This window comes from Podarcis bocagei (assembly GCF_964188305.1).
Source record: "Podarcis bocagei genome assembly, chromosome: 4".
Classification (NCBI taxonomy): Eukaryota; Metazoa; Chordata; class Lepidosauria; order Squamata; family Lacertidae; genus Podarcis; species Podarcis bocagei.
In genome coordinates, this window is record NC_138128.1 from 9,690,191 (window position 1) to 9,708,055 (window position 17,865).

At 43.0% G+C, this 17,865-nt stretch overlaps 1 protein-coding gene across 2 annotated transcripts in view; it reads right to left on the reverse strand.

Moving 5' to 3' along the window:
• SENP5 (SUMO specific peptidase 5) overlaps positions 1-17,865 on the reverse strand; it is a 34,656-nt gene that overhangs the window by 8,626 nt on the left and 8,165 nt on the right. For both annotated transcript variants that reach the window (XM_081190192.1, XM_081190191.1), the window contains exons 2-6: positions 13,024-14,552; positions 10,927-11,032; positions 10,637-10,784; positions 7,569-7,616; positions 6,869-6,946 (exon numbers count right to left, since the gene is read on the reverse strand). In XM_081190192.1, coding sequence (XP_081046318.1) covers positions 6,869-6,946; positions 7,569-7,616; positions 10,637-10,784; positions 10,927-11,032; positions 13,024-14,521 — 1,878 coding nt within the window. In that variant the 5' untranslated portion in view covers positions 14,522-14,552. The remainder of the gene's footprint in view (positions 1-6,868; positions 6,947-7,568; positions 7,617-10,636; positions 10,785-10,926; positions 11,033-13,023; positions 14,553-17,865) is intronic.

A 17,865-nucleotide genomic window follows, 5' to 3' on the forward strand; every position in this document is an offset into this window, starting at 1 on the left:
ACCCGCTCAGCATAAAGGCTGGTCCATGGGCTAAGGCCCTTCTGGTGATACCGCAACTGCACAGAGCAGTACCAACAGGAAAGCTCTTGTTTCCAAGTCTGCTCCAAGTATTTGTGGGAAAAGCAGAGGTGAAATGTTCTTCCTCCAATCCCTCACAAGCCAGCTCCATTCCTACCACTAGTTGAGACCTGATCTACACCCTATAAAGGCTACAGGTCGAAGAAAGTGGCATTTTCAATGCTCCCCACATAAAACACTCCCAACACAGTAAAATAAAGTAAGAAAACCAGCACGTCAGCGAGAAAGGTTCTCACTCAGCCCACTTTCTGCTCTGTTGGTTTTCTTCTTGCAAGGAGTATTGGAAAAATATGACTCTCACCCCCACCCCCTGGCCTGCGATATAAAGTCCATTCTACTGCTTCGAATTTGCTTCTTTATGTAGATTAAGCCTTAGAGCTTATAGACATTCACTTTGGGTTCCGTTTTCCTCCTCAGACGCAATTTATTTGATGCCATTTGCTTATTTAAACAGATGCTTCAATTTATTTATTTTTAAGCAGCGCGGCTGTTACTGCTTTACATCGCTTCATGCTGAATTATTCAAAATCAATATTTTTTGACAAGTGTGCTATGAGATGGCATTGGGTTTTAAGCATGAAATTAGCATTCCTAAGAGACAGCCTTCCGCACGTGAATGCACGCAGCATCAGCAGCACAACGCAGCCAAAAGACAACGAAGGAGCTCTGCATTCTGCATCTAGCCTACGAGTGAAGATGTCAAAGGGATATAGAGAGGTGGAAACAGCCTTGGGCGAGTGATGAGGATGGCAGCTTAATGGATAGGACAAACATTTATGCAAGGCAGGCTGCATGCGTTTAATACTTGATGCTGCAAGCAAAACTGCTAAAGAACATGGAAGGGATGAATAGGACCCAACTGTCTAAGTTACGGTTTTATGCATACACAAAAAAGAAGCACACTTCTACGGAAAGGGATGCCCGTCCCATTGCACCTGGTGTGCACACACCGGCAAGAATGCCCAATTGTGTAAGGCAAAGAATTAGGTACACTTCTAGTGTTCTCAGCTATTGCAAGGAGGTTTTCTAGCTCTTGTGCCTGCAGAGAAAAGCCTGAAACAAGGAATTTCTCAGGGCAGGCACCCTTGCCCATGTGGTGGAAGCAGCAGAAAGGCCCCCACCAAGCACATAACATCCCATGAAGTAGTTGCCCAATACCCAAGATGCCAACTCGTGAACGGCCAGAGGCAAGTTGCCACATTGCTGTTTTCACTTAAGAGAAACTGCTTCAGTCCAAAGCAATGGAGGTGCTTTCCTCAGCAACCAATTAAGACACCCGTTCCCACAAAAAGGTGTGGGAAGTAGAAAAACCAGGTACAAACTACTAAGGTTCCGCGACTATAAAATACTGGGCTTGGATGAAGGAAGCCTCAGTTCTAAACCTGGGTGAACCATTTATCTTTTTGCTCGACCCACCTCAAAGGATTACGCTAAAATGTAAGAAGGGAGTAATATTTAGCGTTTGCAGAGAGCACTTGCAGCTGTTTGCACGCATTATTTTGGTGAAGTCCTTACAATCACCCTACAAGGTAGGTCAGTATCACTGCCATATCGCAGGTGGGGCACATAAGCTGAAAAGAAGAGGCTTGAGGTGAGATTTGAACAGGGGGCTTCCTGGTATATAGTTTAACCTTAGCCATTCTTATATACAAGCTCCTTGAGGTCATGGTGAGAATTAGCATTTGCTTTGAGGAGGAAGTGAGAGCAATCTTATCACAAGCGTCAAAAATCAGATACTCTTATTCTGGGGCAAAAGATGGAAAGCGAATGCACCCCAAGTTTAATTAAAATTCAGTCAGGTGAAACAGATGTTTGCTGCAGACTTTGAAATGCTGCACAAGGCACGAACAAAACAAAAGCAGAGATCTAGTATGCAAGCTAAGTAACAAAATCCAATTTAGCTTCCCATTCCAAGAAGCAGAACAGCACATTTCAATTTATGAGGCCCCGTTTTAAATGAATCCTTACAAAAGAGGATTGACTTTCTATCTCAAAAAAGAAAGTCAAGAAAGAAAGAAAAGGAGGAGGGATGGAAGAGATCACACTCAGTAGCTACTGAGGAGATCACATTTTTGCCAAAGCAGAACTACGACAGACAGCTGAAACTCAAAGAGAGCTTGGGAACAAAATTGTGACAGCATCAGAGGGTGCAAAGGTTTCAAAAACAAGACAATTTCAAGTTAACAAAAATAAAAATAAAGGCTGACTTAAATAATTGCTTTAATCAATATTCCATCTGATAATTCATGCGCTTCCTACAAAGTGACTACTTGACCCTTGTTATCAACTAAAAACAATTTCGTTTACACCTGCTGCACTCTACATACAGTTCTGAACACTTTCCATTTTTACCTACAGAGGGCATACTTTTAAAATATCCCCATAGAGAGACTTTCTTATCAAAAAGAAGCCGTATCAGTTTTGAGCTAAGGGGAGGACTGTAGGAAGCTTTGCTCTTATCTAAAACTTTGCCTATTGCTTCCAGCACTGCTTCTTTCTGCTTCACTCTGCCTTGGCTGACCCAGCCCTGCCTTCGCAGAAACAGAGCAGCAAAACGAACAAGTGCTTGAGATCAAAGGCTGGGATAGCTCAGCTGGTTGAGCACGAGTCTCTTAATCTCAGGGCTGTGGGTTCGAGCCCCACACTGGGCAAAAGATTCCAGCATTGCAGGGGGCTGGAATGGATGACCCTCGCTGTCCCTTCCGGCTCTAGAATTCTATGCACAGGCTGAAGGAAGACCTGAGAGTCACTGGGCAGGTTAGAGCAACCCTGTCTTCACAGGGTCAATATACAGTGCCCATGGGCCGCATCTAATGTTCACCGTCGACTCGCACAAAGGTGAGTTTTAATGTTGAGCAGAGGACGCCAATGCAACAACTGCAACAGCAGAAACTCATTGCAGAGGATTGTGGAACTCGCTGCACAAGACTGCGCAACGAAATTACAAGCAACCTTTTGGTGCGTTCCTCTTGCGCAACAACGTCCCGCTGGAATAAAACATTTCGCAGCAGCAAGAATACTCATCGCAAAGCATTGGAAGACTCAAGATCTACCCACCCTGGAAGAATGGCAGATGAAGGTGATAGACTCACTATATGGCACTGGCTGAAATGACCAGCAGAATCCGTGATCAGGGGAACGAGACGGCGGATGAAGATTGGAAAAAATTTAAAATTTATCTCAAGAAATACTACAAAATTGATGAATGCTAAAATGTTGAGGTTTTTAGAAAAAAAGGAGATTACAGCGACAAAAGATTAAGTAAAAGAAAAGAATAAATAAGGGACAAATTTGATAAAATTAAGTTTAGGATTTGCTGAAATAATTTTGGAAATCGGGATGTAGAAAGGGGAGGTTTGGGGGAGTCGGAGAAGTGAGGTTTATGAAAAAAGGATATGAAATTATACATGTTTGTTTGTTTCTTTATTTGTTTGTATTGTCTATAAAAAATTTTGTAAAACCAATAAAAAATATTTTTTTTAAAAAAGGAATAAAACATTTCGCGAGCGGCACAAGTTTACCGCTAAGTGACTTTGATTTGGGGCAAACATTGGATACAACCCTATGTTTCGAAAGTGGGCAAGACATTCCAGAAGTGGGCCCCACCAACAAAAAATGTTGGGAGTGCAGAATGCTCTCGTTCATTGTGCCAACCAGCTGCACTCCTTTTTATGCCTCCACCTCGGTTTCCTCCGCCTGCAACAGTCAGTATTGCACACACAAGCCAAGGAAGCTCAGTTCTTGCTGGATGTTTTGGAGTCTCTCCCCCACTTTAAGTCCTAAAGGCAACGTATGTCTGCAAGCCTTAACAAAATAAAAAGATTCAGATATCTGAAGAAGTGTGAATGCACACAAAAGCTCATACCAATAACAAACTTAGTTGATCTCTAAGGTGCTACTGGAAGGAATCTTTTTATTTTGTTTTGACTAGAGCCAGTGTGGTGTAGTGGTTAAGAGCGGTAGTCTCGTAATCTGGGGAACCGGGTTCGCTTCCCTGCTCCTCCACATGCAGCTGCTGGGTGACCTTGGGCTAGTCACACTTCTCTGAAGTCTCTCAGCCCCACTCACCTCACAGAGTGTTTGTTGTGGGGGAGGAAGGGAAAGGAGAATGCTAGCCGCTTTGAGACTCCTTCAGGTAGTGATAAAGCGGGATATCAAATCCAAACTCCTCCTCCTCCTCTACAGCAGACCAACACGGCTACCTACCTGCAAGCCTTAAGTTTCCCAAAGCCTGACAGTACTTCATTTTGCACACAGATGGTGCCATTTTGCCTACATAAGGATAGCGAACTCCGTTCTCCAAGTGACCAAGTACATAGGATACTTTGGAAATGATCAACATGCTTCTTCATTCGCACAGAAAAGTCTCAGCGTATCTGGTAGGGACACTGATTAGCTTTATGGTTTAACGGCAGGGCTAGCTTTGCTAATATTAATCTGAATGTAAGTTATTCCTCAAGAAACAAAAGTATTTTTACATAATAAAATAAAAAGCTTATTGATTGATCGATTGATCGATCGATAGAAGGAACCTGCTTTTATTCACTCTGAAGTATTTCCAAGATTTAAGGATGTGCCTTAAATAAACATTTAATAAACATCTCAAGTCTACTTTAAGCCTCTCTGCAAACAAAGCCCATTTCAGTGTTCAGCTGTGATTTAAGCAAACATTAAGCAAACACCTGGAATGCTCTGGAGTACTTCAGCCCAAACACTTTGCTACATGGCTCCATATATAATTCGTAGTGCTGAGTTGCTGAGCTTCCTGTAGGTTGAGGAACAAAAGCCAAGGCTGTATACTCTAAGGAGGCCATCTTTTCCGATCCTGAAGCTTGCTAGACCCTTTCTTTCTGTCTTTCTTTCACACACCTCTCTAAATATTTTAATCAGTCAACTCAGTTGGATATAGAAAGTCTTTCCTGTTACCCAGAGGTTTTTCCATCCGCCATATTAGAGGAACATTCTATCTGGCAAAGACTCCCTGGGCGGGTTTATTCTGCACTATCAAGTTTACTATTTGGGGCTTGGAAGGGTATTTCCACTAGGTCAGTGATGCCGGAGGGTAATTCCCCAGCTATGTGTGATGCTTGCAACCAGCACTTCTAGCACAAAGATGCTTTCCTCGCTTCTGCTTTTGGTTCGTGGCTATGTATATTCTGCAGCCGAGCCTGGGACCATCTTTCATGCAAAACCTGTATTTTATCAGGAAACTACAGCATCTCAGATCTATCTTAAGCAGCCAAAGACACTCATTTATTTAAGACATTTACATCTCATTTAATCCTAAGCCCTTCTAAGTTATGTACATTTTAAAAAAAAATAAAGTTGAATTTAAAAATAAAACAATAAAAACTTAGCATAAAACCAAATGCTACTTTAAAATGCCTGCTGGAACGCGGAAGTCTCAGTCATGTGCCTAAAGTTCTGCAAAGAGGGTGCCTGACTAATTTCAGCTGGGAAGGAGCTCCACAGGTTCACATCCACTACAATGAATGCAATGTGTCTAATAATTATGAGCCATGCATTTGAGTCATTGAGGACTAGCTGACTGGGACGAAATATAAGGAATCAGATGGTCCTTACAATATCCTGGACCCAAATTAAGGACTTGGAAATTAATACAGTGGTACCTCGCAAGACGAATGCCTCGCAAGACAAAAAACTCGCTAGACGAAAGGGTTTTCCGTTTTTGAGCTGCTTCGCAAGACGAATTTCCCTATGGGCTTGCTTCGCAAGACGAAAAAGTATTGCAAGTTTGTTTCCTTTTTCTTAACACCGTTAATACAGTTGCAACTTGACTTCGAGGAGCAACTCATAGAACGCAGTGTACATAGTAGCCTTTTTTGAGGTTTTTAAAGACTTTGGTGATTTTTGAAGCTTTTCCAGAACTTCTTTTGCAGCCATTTGGTAAGTTAAGTTTTTAAAACTTTTTGGGGGGGTTTTGGATTTTGGGTTGGGGTGTTTGGAATTCAAGGACTTGGTGTTGGGGAGGGGTTTGCAAGAATCTGGAAGCTTGTGTGTTTTTTTCTGCATTTTTATGATTTTCTGTGACCATTGGGCCACTCTGCTCTTTTTTTTAAAAAAATTCTGGATTTGAATTTCTGTGTGGTGGGTGGCTGGGGGAACAGTTGAGGAGAGGGTTCTTCAGCAAGAAGCAAAGAGTGGAAGAGGAGCCTTCTTCGAGTGGTCCCCCAGAGTCTTAGAAAATGTACTGTACACTTTGTTGATTTTTAAATGTTTTTCTGTCATGTTTATAAAGTTAATTTATTTTCCCATCAATTTTTGAACTGCTCTTTACAGTATGTGTGACTTTAAAGAGCAGTTAATAAACTGTTGTTGTACCAAATTTGGCTTTGTTTGGACTTTTTTTGACCATAGGAACGCATTAATTGATTTTCAATGCATTCCTATGGGATTTCGTGATTCGCAAGACGAAAAATTCGCTAGACGACAAAACTTGCGGAACGAATTAATTTCGTCTTGCGGGGCACCACTGTACAAGAATCTTGAACTCCGCCCAATAATTTAGCTCAGGTTGCGAATGTGATCTGTGCAGGAGGCATGTTCGCAAACCGCGTCGCGCCTGCACACACGCAGCTTGCGATTCGGTGCTTCTGCACATGCACAAAGCGCAATTTAGTGCTTCTGCACATGCACGAGCGCCAAAACTCAGAAGTAACCCATTCCAGTAATTCCAGGTTCGGCGCGGTGCATTCATTTCAAATTCGTTCTTCGAAATAGTTCAGTATTACTCAGCTGTTAAGGGCTTTCAGAGCACACAGAAACCTACCTTTTTAGTCCATCGTTTTACTCCGTTATATCCTTTGGTTACCAGCTGTCTATGAAAAAAGCTGTTGAAGAAATGAACCTAAAAAAGGCAGAAGAGGTCGATGACTGATCACATTCGAAGCCTCCAGTTCTAGCACAATGAACTCCAGCTGAATGCAAACCAAGATCTGCTGCACCCCAACTAAAGAAGGTTTATTTTATTAAGAGCATTTTTATACCACAGTAAAAACCTCTTAACTAGTGAAGGAGGGGAGCTTCAGCTCATAAACCATGCTGTGTGATTCTGAAGGTCCAATTTTATTATTTTAACTGTTTTGTTATGCTTGTTTTATTGCATATTTTAATTAAGGATGTTTTAATACTCCAGTGGATTTGTTATTGTGTCTCTTGGTTATGTGTTGATTTACAGTTGTAAACTGCTTACATGAAATTTTGGCGTGTAAGCAATATATAAATTAAATAATAGTAGACGAATGTCCATACATAGCCAGTGTGTGCTGTAGAGTGGAGTTCATATGTAAATAAACAGCCAGTAGATTAAAGGATTGACTACTCCCTCCCCCTGTGCAAAGTTAGGAATAACTGCCCCCATAATTGCCCCTCTCCATTTTCCCTTAGGACTAATACTTTTAAGCCACCTTTCCCCCCCTATCCAATTGAGCTACTGTTGCATAATACAGAACCAAGTAAAAGAAGCTCACCTTGTCAGGGACTGCATCCATTATTAGCTCGCCATACATGTTGATAATCTGAAAGAATTTAGAGAAGAAGAAAGTTGAAACTTTATTAGGGAGGAAAATCACATTATATTTGTGAATTGCTCCTCTGCAATGCTCAATGTATCTGGTCATTCTCTGAATGCATTCCTAGAAGCCAGGATACATATACTGCACATTGAAAATAGATTCTGCACAATCCAACAACAAAGAAAGCTGAATTCTGCAACCTGAACAATTTAGAATGAATTAATTTACTCTGTTTTTGCTAGTAGCAATGAGTTACGCTGGAGACTGAAAGTTTTATTCTCTGGAGGTTTATTCTGCCACCTTTTCAGCTTCTGAGATTGCAGCAGCTACTGCCCCCAAACATACAAGATTGCAACCGTGAGGACTGGAATCCCAACCACCCACAGTGTCAGATTTAAAACAGAGACTGCCCCAAATGGCAGCTCGCTCCATCTTGCAAGAGGTGTGATTTCTGCTCTTTAAAAAAAGAAGCACATGTTCGTTTTGTACCAGTGTACTCCCAACATTTTTCCACCAAAAAAGAAGGGGAATATGGCTCTGTTCTCTATGGCAGAGGCGGTTCTTCTTCCTCCAATTACATTCACATGGACAATGTGTTCAGGAATAAGTTTACAGCGCTGCTATGTCCTTCATTTATTTTATCTAAAGCATTTTAACTTTGCTTTTCAACCAAAAGGGCTCCCAGAGTGGCTTACATCTGATTAGTACCAACATACTTACAGGCTTACAATCTAAATTGCACAACACAAAAGCAGCCTGGGGGGAGGAGGGAAGACCAACAAATAAAGCAAACCCACACACCAATTCTTAAAGTTGCACAGTAATTCTTAGAATGACCAGATATAGTATGCACAGCTTAACCTCTATGAAGCTCAGAGAGCCAGACCTGAGAAAACCGTGAGCTAATTGAGCCTTTCTTCATTAAGTCAGGTAGCTCAGTGAAGATTAACATATTTGTATGTATCCAAGGAGATTAAGGGACACTTGTGACCTGCAGTTACACCCTGGCATTGAGGGAAATGACTTTGTGGGTGTATTGTAGCAGATTTGACACATGCAGTGTTAGAAACTCAGATATACACAGGTACCTCTGGTTAAGTACTTAATTCGTTCCGGAGGTCCGTACTTAACCTGAAACTGTTCTTAACCTGAAGCACCACTTTAGCTAATGGGGCCTCCTGCTGCCGCCGCGCCACCAGAGCACGATTTCTGTTCTCATCCTGAAGCAAAGTTCTTAACCTGAAGCACTATTTCTGGGTTAACTGAGTCTGTAACCTGAAGCATATGTAACCTGAAGCATATATAACCTGAGGTACCACTGCATAAGCTAGGTACCAAATGCCTCCTTAAACCAGGATTACAGTTGCAAAAAAGAATGCCTAGTTGCCATTTTGGGGGCAGACAGCTCAAAAGTCATATTTTTCAATACAAGTTTTTGATTTCTGAAATTCATTCTGATTGTGCAGATAAAATATAATGGATAAGATTTTACAGGATGTGTTGCTAGTGCGTGGAAACAGTCAAAATCCAAGGATCCCCAGGCATGCACCTCCAGACGGTGGAGACGTCAGGCACCATCCTGGCACCCGGGCATCTTCACTTGGTCACAAGTGGCCGATTGCCAGGTGCAAAGTGCGTCTGGCACATTTCAAAGGCTGGACACATTACTTACTGGCTTGATATGCAGCAGATGGGAAGAGTCCTTTGTGAAGCAGAATTTCTCTTCTCAATCCAGAAAGAGGCTACTATTTTACATTGTATACAGATTTCCACAAATATGCAAAAGCATTTGGTATAACAGGAATCTAGACCTGACCACACAAGATAGGGTGTAAGGATGTAAATATTTTTTCCCCTAGACCGACAGACAGAGCAAGTTCCATGCTCACATCTTGTCTTAGAGAATTTTCAAATCTCATTTTTAGGCAGCGATGCGAATCACCACTGAATGCAGCAGACAAGTATGAGAAGGAAGCAGTCATGGTTATTTGCTTTACAATTTTGTCTTATTCTACTGTTGCAGTCAACCATCTTTGCAAGCTTCATTTTCTCATTCTGCTAAGTAAGAATGCAAATTTTGAAGGATGCACTAATCCTAGCCTGGATTACATGTTTAAAACCCAGCATTCCAATTCTAATTAGACAGTCTAGTTCTGTACAAATCAAGCCACTTACTTACACCATAGAAATCTAACCAATTTGAACCCAGAACCAGATTAAGGGGGCAATTCTATAACAAGGTCTACTAGGATGAACTCCAACGTAGCTGAGAGGTTATCCTGTCTTAACTTCCTCATACTCAACTCAGATATCCACTGGCTTATCTCCCCCACGGAAGGGCATTCCATAATAGTCATACCTCGGGTTGAAGTAGCTTCGGGATAAGTATTTTCAGGTTGCGCGCTGCGGCGACCCGGAAGTAAGCGCGCTACTTCTGGGTTTCGCTGCTTGTGCATGCGCAGACGGTCAAAATGACATCACATGCATGCGCGGAAGCGGCGAATCGTGACCCGCAGACGCGGGTTGCGTTCGCTTCTGGATGCGAATGGGGCTGGTGACAAATATGGACCTAGGAACACCCTTGAATGTACACACACAAACACGCACCAATCAATTATATTAGTAGTGACTTGAATGGTTCCTTTCCTCCCAAATCACACATCCTTCCAGCAGTATGCCAACTGGGTAGGAGAGACTTTTGAATAAATGTGTTTTTAAAAAAGTTTTGTTTTTTTTAAAAGAAGGATGACCTTGGGTGGGAGTTTTAACAGACGTTACTGAAGATCAGTGAATTCTCGCATTGCAGACGCCTCTACTGGATAACCTTTGCCTTTTCTATACTCTAGAACTCATTTCCCACAATAAGGACAAGATCCATGAAGACAGTATAGAAGCAGGTTAATGTTTTGCACCCTGCTCCAAAGAAAACCCAACATCCCTTCAACCTGGAAGCAAGGTAACAGTACCACGATGGTGTGACTGAAAGCACCATTTTAAGCAGCAGAACCTGCAATTGCTCTCACCTGATCGTTTAGCCAGTTCTGACCATCCAACGTTGTCAAATCATCCATATCCAGCATGTGCTTGTTATAGAAGACTCGGAAATTGCAAGTGGAAGATTTGGGATGCCTCGTCTGATACTTCATGATTTCCTTGGTGATGAATGGCTTTCTGGAACAGGCAGCCGAGAAAGAGATAAGACAATGCGAAGTTATCCCAGCACATTTGATATGCAGCTCTGCATAGCCATAGGGAGCCAGTGGAATCCGGAAAGTGAATCAGCAGAGCGAAGAATTAAGAGATAGCTACTAACCTATAGGAGAAGTCTTCATTAAAGACTTCCTTTAATCTTCCCATAACATCCTTTTCACAGAGTGGAATTAGACTGCCATATTTCTTCATTACTTCATCTAGGAATCCTTATAAATAGAGAGAGGGGGTTTTTTGAAGAAGAAAAAGTATGCATAGGAGCAGCAGTTACATAGGAATCAGATGACTTATTTCTATGGTTGAGTTTCTACGAGCCATTTTCAAGTCAGAATGGGAACAGTACAAAATTGATGTACAAGGTTGACAACGACACAATGACAAGTCCCAGACTTGGACCCCTGTTCAAATGAGCATAGACATACACTTTCTGCAGAGCCACAGTATCTCTGTAGTACTGTGAGGGAGAGCAAGCATGCACTCATGAGGGGCTTAGCACCCTAGTCCCTCCTAGAGAGCAAGAAGCATAAAATGGTTTCTAGGGCTTGCCTAAAATAAACCTGATAATCCTAAACCCAACCCAATCCTAAATCCAACCCAAAAGAGAAGCATGCTACAATCTCTGCCTAGATATGAGGCTTCCTGCAGCCTAAGTGAAACGAATGGGGGGGGGGCGTGTCACACAGCTGTAGTGCTTAATTACCGTATTTTTTGCACCATAACACTCACTTTTTTCCTCCTAGAAAGTAAGGGGAAATGTCTGTGCGTGTTATGGAGGGTATGCCTACGGGTGGCATGCCTACGGATTTTCCTCCTCTAAAAACTATGTGCGTGTTATGGTCGGGTGCGTGTTATAGAGCAAAAAATACGGTACTTGCACCTTTGGTATATAGCATTTCTAGGCAGATGAAAGAGTTTCCAATCAGCACATCATCAATTTACATTACATGGCTTGGGAGAAGAGATACATACCCCTAACATCTGGATGAAATTGCGGTTCTGTTCGCATACCGTTACGCTGAGGCAGAGGTGGACAAAAAATAAACGTGGAATACGCAGCCCTTTAGATGGCAGCAATCAGACTGCGTTTCTCGAAACTTAACATCTTAAATTTCGAAAGACCAGTTGGGGATAATTGCAGGGAGGGGAAGAAGCCTACAGAAGCGCAAAAATGAACCTTCCGGGGTCTGAATGCAGGACAGGTGCTATACTGGCCCTGACTGAAATCAACCCAAATCAATTAGATGTTCAGAGAATAGAGTCATGGGAATGCACACCAAATCCGTTTCAAAATTGTGGGCACCCTCTACTTACATTGTGACAAGGAGAAATATTTTTAAACCCATTGTACACGCCAAGTAACCACCGACACCATGGAACATTTCTAGCAGGAATTGCTACAAGCCAAGGACTCAATCACCCCTGCATTCCAGAATGGAATTGGCCTGTGCCAGATGGATACCACTAAGGACACACCAACAGCCCAATCTACACTGGGCTGCCAAGAGGTGAGTACAGGGGATACGGATCTACTGAGCTCACAGTCAGCAAGTAGCTTCACTCCTTTCATTACCCATTCCATTAAGCACTCAGATTTTTATTTCAATATGGAAGACGGGCAACTTTCGCATGTATTGAGATTAAGCCTCCAGTCTGGGTTCTCCTAAGTAACTGGGGCCACAATAAGCAGACAAAGCGTTCTGAAGAGTTAAACTGCCTCTTGATTTTGGCTCCAACCCCCAATTGTGCCAGTCTCAATGTCGTCCCATAACAAGCCCATCAAATGAAACACCACCACCAATGCACTGTGATTGCAACCCACTGGTTTATCATGCAACTGCGCTATCAAAGGGCAGGCCTGTACGATCTGTAACCCATCAAGCTTAATACAGCCCAGCAGCCATTACTAAGGTCCATCAGGTACTACGACTGCAGCTCTTGCAATCCCAGACAGGCAAGCAAAAGCCAGAGCTTCGCTGCATTCCTGCAAAAGCCACAGTACGTGGCTTGGAGGATCACAAGAATGACAAGGACAGGCCAGCTGAACTGCTGTGTGTGCAACATCCTAATCTCAAACCCACAATAAATATAGCAAGAAGTACAACAGTGCATAAAATGTCATTATAATCTACAGGGACAGCACCCAGATTCATAGCATAAATAAACAAAACCAGCAATAAGCATTAAGAGTGTTGCTATATACCACAAAGCCACACAGCCAACTGCTCGTCAGTGACGCAAGAAGCTCTCTGGCTGCTTCTTTTCCCACTCTTTTGGGTCCCTGATTTCTGTCCTGTGCTTCCTCTCAGAGGCTCATCATGAGGGCTTTTACAGTACGGGTGATCTAAGAGCTCTGCGCCAAATACGTCCATGTTCATGGGCCCTTCCACCTCCATCTGACCACTGTCCTCATTTTGCGCTGGCTCCACGGAAGTAGGCCCATTAGCAAAGCCGTCGTTTGTGCCCAAATCTGCCTTGGAGGGCCCCAGCACTGTCTCGCCGCCACCCGTAAACTGATTCGTTCCTCCATCTCCTGGACCTAAAACCGAGCTTTCTTTCTCCGTCACAGAGACGAAACTATCAGGGCAGCTGTCCAGTGCGGGTGCCTTCTGCGCTTCCTCTTTGTGAGTAGGCTGTGCTCCACATGCCGCTTCTGCTCCATGCAACTCCGGCACGCAGGGCTCAGCGATGCCATTTTGGTCTCTGGGCGCAAGTTCCTTGTAATGGAGCTCCCTGCAGGGCAAGCGTGCGCCCTGGGTGAGGCAGGCGTCAGGCAGGTGTGTTTGACTCTCCTCAATCAATGGTCCTGGCATATGACTGTTCATATCTGACAAGCTGAACAGGTTCCAGGGAGATTTACTTTTCAGTTTCCAAGAGGGAAGCGAGGCCCCAGAGACTCCTCGGCGGAGGTCCTCTTGCCAATCTCTGCTTACTTTCTCCACCCAGCTCGGCCTCCTTATGCTCAACTTGCACGTCTTGCCTCTCCAAAACCTGGGACGAGATTTTGCGATTCTAATCCAAAACTTGACCGCAGAAAGTTTCTTATACATCATAAATAGAGATCTGTTTTTTAAAGTACACCTTTTAAATCTAGGCCTCCTCCTAATAGTCAGGAGGTCACAAGTTCCATTTTGCTCCAGGCCTTGGCAGCAGCACTTCCTTCTGGAGTTGTTCAGAACCTCAACGCCACTGTTATTGCTCTCGCCCACCTTCCGAGCAAGACCATCCTCTTTTACCAAGAAGGTAGTATTGCTGGTCTCGGTGCTGTGCTGCTTGCTTTGAGAAGGCTTTGGGTCAACCGTTAAACTGCAAAATTTATTCAGAAGTTCTTCGCTCTGAAAGGATGTGCCACCCAGCTCCTCTGCCACTGTAACAGGTCCTCCACTTTTGCACCAAGGAAAAAAGCTTCTGTGTATGTTTTGTGGAAAGGTGCAGTTTTCAAAAGGTACAACTTGCTGGGGGTTTGCATTTAGGAACACTTCAGGAGCCCACTTCCTCTGGAGCCAAAGACTCTTGCTTCTGCAGGGCTTCGTTTGTTTCAGGCTCACAGAGGTCCAAGTGCCTCGCCTCCCTCCTTTAAGTAGAGAAAGACGGTTCCTTTGGAAGCAGTACTGCTTCAGCCCCCAAAATCCCACCGTCCATTTTCGATAACCGGCCAGCAACCGACTTCTCCGCTGTATTTTTCTCCTATGCTCTTTCATTTTTCTGCTGCATTATGATCTCGAAGTGCAGCTGCAACAGCAAAGGAAACACAAGAAAGAAACAAGTTACACCACAGAGAACTTAAAAAGTTCCATCATTCAAAGCCCTCCAGCAACACAAACTGTTCAGAACCCGTTTTTTGCATGCAGCAAGGTAAGTTTCCTGAGGAAGACTGCAGAGACATACCAGGGACTATGAGTTCTTTCCTGGTCATTAAAAACTTGCTGTTTGATTGGACCAGAGGCAACCACACCCTTGCTCATCAGTGCAATGCAGAAGAACTCAAGTCTCTCCTGTTTACTGATCTGTGTTAAAGATGCCCATTTTGCCAGAGCTACACTTGACATGGTTCAAATTTTGACTTCCGCCCCAATTTGTTGAGCCACTCCTTATTCCTCCAGTTGCCAATGTGCCCCCAATTCTGCATGTGTATTTGCATCCCTTTGCAAACCAGATCATAGCTGTTAACGTTTCCCTTTTTTTAAGGGAAATTCCCTTATTCTGAATAGGATTCCTCACAAGGGAAAAGTTGACAGCTATGAACCAAATGTCTACTGTGCTGCCAGGAAGGCAAGAGGTTATGGGAAAATTTGAGAAAGGCATGTTGGGAAATAAGCTACTTTTCCTTTAAGATCCGGTGGGAGAGCAGTGGCTAGGAATACAGGACAGTTTCTCATCCCAGGCACAGGTGTCCTCAAAATGCCACTAAGCTCAGGGTCATGGCCCCATCTGCAATATGGCAGCAATGCTAGCCTACCTTGCAGGGTTACTGAGAAACTGTTTGTGAAGTGTTTCCAACACCTGAGGCATTATTCCAGCCTTCCTCATCTGGAGGGAACAGCTTCCATCAGACTGCCAGCACAACTGGGAGCTGTGATCCAAACCTTCTAGAGAGCACCAGGTTGTGAAAGGCAACACCATGCAAATACTTATTATGTAGTATATAACCTCACCCCTAGCCAGTTTGAACAGTCTTATTTTTTCAGCACAGTGAAAAATTGCACAGTGTTGCAGGCTATTTGTAACTGGTATTATTATTATTATTATTATTATTATTATTATTATTATTATTTTAAAAAAGAGAAAACAACCCAAATATGCTAAACAGAATTAGGAAGCAGTCAGAAAAAAGAACAGAAATTGTCATATGTGGTGGACATGCCAATTTCCAAAGGAAAAGGAGGGGAGACCCTAATAAGAATGACAGGACATGAGATTGTGTTGGATCTCATTTTTGTTTTTTTAATTAAACTATGCAGGTGGTTCAGAAAAGAGCTAACAAATAAACAAAATTAGGAAGCATCAACTACAGAGCAAAGGGGCTAGATTGAAAGTTACAGTCTGCTTAAATAGCCCAATTAAAATGTGCTTTTGAAAAGAATTGGATTTCTGTTATTCTTTTCAAGTAATTAATTAGTATATTTAAAGAAGATTTACAAGAATTGCTATATTTAATTAGTTATTAGTGCATAGGTTTAGCTATTAAGTTTATTTATTGAAGAACTGTATTTAGAATTTGCAGATATAAACTTTACGCAATTTTTTTAAATAAAAATCACTATAAAACTGCAAATACACATTGTGAACAAGGCTGGAAAAATCCCATTTAGCGCCTTCAGTTTACTTTGCTCCTTAACTTGAGCCTTATTTGTGTGTTCTGATACCCCCGCAACATTAGATCTGTGGAAGGAAGAGTGCGGACCAACAAGCTAGCTCTGCCTCACCTGGCAGTCCCCATCTCCATTCATATAATTGGAGGCAAACGTCTGCAAAAGGGAGAAGACAGGTGGGGTCCCCTGTGAAATTTGGAACTCCTGAAAGATCAGGTTTCCAAGTTGCACAGGCAGCCTGGGCAAAGAGAAATGACTCTTCTCTTCAGGGCAATGTGACAGGGTGCAGTTCACGAGGGATTAGGATGCATAAAGCGCTCTATAACACCCTGGAAAAGATCCCTCAAACATGCCAACACCTGGACAAGTCCTGTGCTTCCAAGAACTATGTCACGCTTTTGTCCACCATAAGGGAGACAAAAGCAGAACTAGCAGTTCTGCCAGGAAGTAGATAGTAGTTTGATGTGACAGTGGAAACTTAAGCCCTTCCCTGTGACCCAAATTATTCATTCTTGGCCACTTTATTTTACCTTGGCTTTATACTGCCAGGGTCCTTTACAGACCTTCCCTTCAAGTCTCCGCCAGTCCAACCCCACTGCCATGGTGATGTGTAATGCAAGAGCATGAACAGTGAAAGCTTCTTCTGTTACAGTTAGACACAGGAGCAATCGGAAACCAGTAAAGAGGACCTCTTGAGGAGAAGTGTATGTTGATTAGTGCATAGCTCAATACAACAAAAGTCAGAACAAAGTTGAAGGAAGGAAATAAGGGGAAGGTAACGGAAAAGCAAGGGGGGGAAGCTTAACAGACTACAGGAAGAACGAGAGTCATACTTTCAGGAACTGTCAATGCCTGCTTGCTGAAGAGGTTCGATTGGAAAGAAGGAGGGTGGCTCGCTGAATAGGAACAGTGAAAAAGTAATCCTTTAAGCATCACTGAAGAGAGATGAAAAGTACATTTGGAGGGTACCCAATGCTTTTCAAAATGTGCAGCTGCTGATGAAAGTGCAAGAGAGGATCAAAAATAGTTTCTGTTGCACACTTGAGAGCAAGAGGAAGGAAGGAAGGAAGGAAGGAAGGAAGGAAGGAAGGAAGGAAGGAAAAGCCAAGGGCAAAGGCAGTGGTGCTCAGCAGCCCACATATCCTTCTGAATACACAAGAAGCAACTTATTGCCTCTCACCTAGATATATTTTCCCAGGCTCAAATAAGCTACCTTTCAAGGTTGCCATGCTATGAAACTGAATGTGATCCGTCACTTGACATATGCTCTTAAAAATCGGTGCAGCTAGGGCCTCTCTTCAGGAGTCGGTGTGGCAAAATTAGGAGTATTAGATGTCAGAATGTAAGAGCCATGGTGGATCAGACCAGACACCTGCCTAGTTCAACAGTGAGAAACCAAAAGCATATGGGAAAACCAAAAGTAGAACGTTGATAAAACTGCCTTCTCTCACAGCTGTTCCCCAGCAGCTGGTATTCAGAGGCATATTGTCTGAACCTGGAGGGAGCATATAGGCATCACGACTATACTGTATATTGCTGCAGAACCAAACTGAGAACAAGAACCATAAGACAGTACATAGGCATGATAATAGCCTTCTTATAGGCAACAAAAGAGCCTGGCATCTCCACCATCTGGAGGTGCATTTCTGGAAATCATTGAATCCTGACTGTTTTCACACACTTCTACCCCATCCTGAAGAATTCTATCAAGTTATATTTTATCTGAACAATCA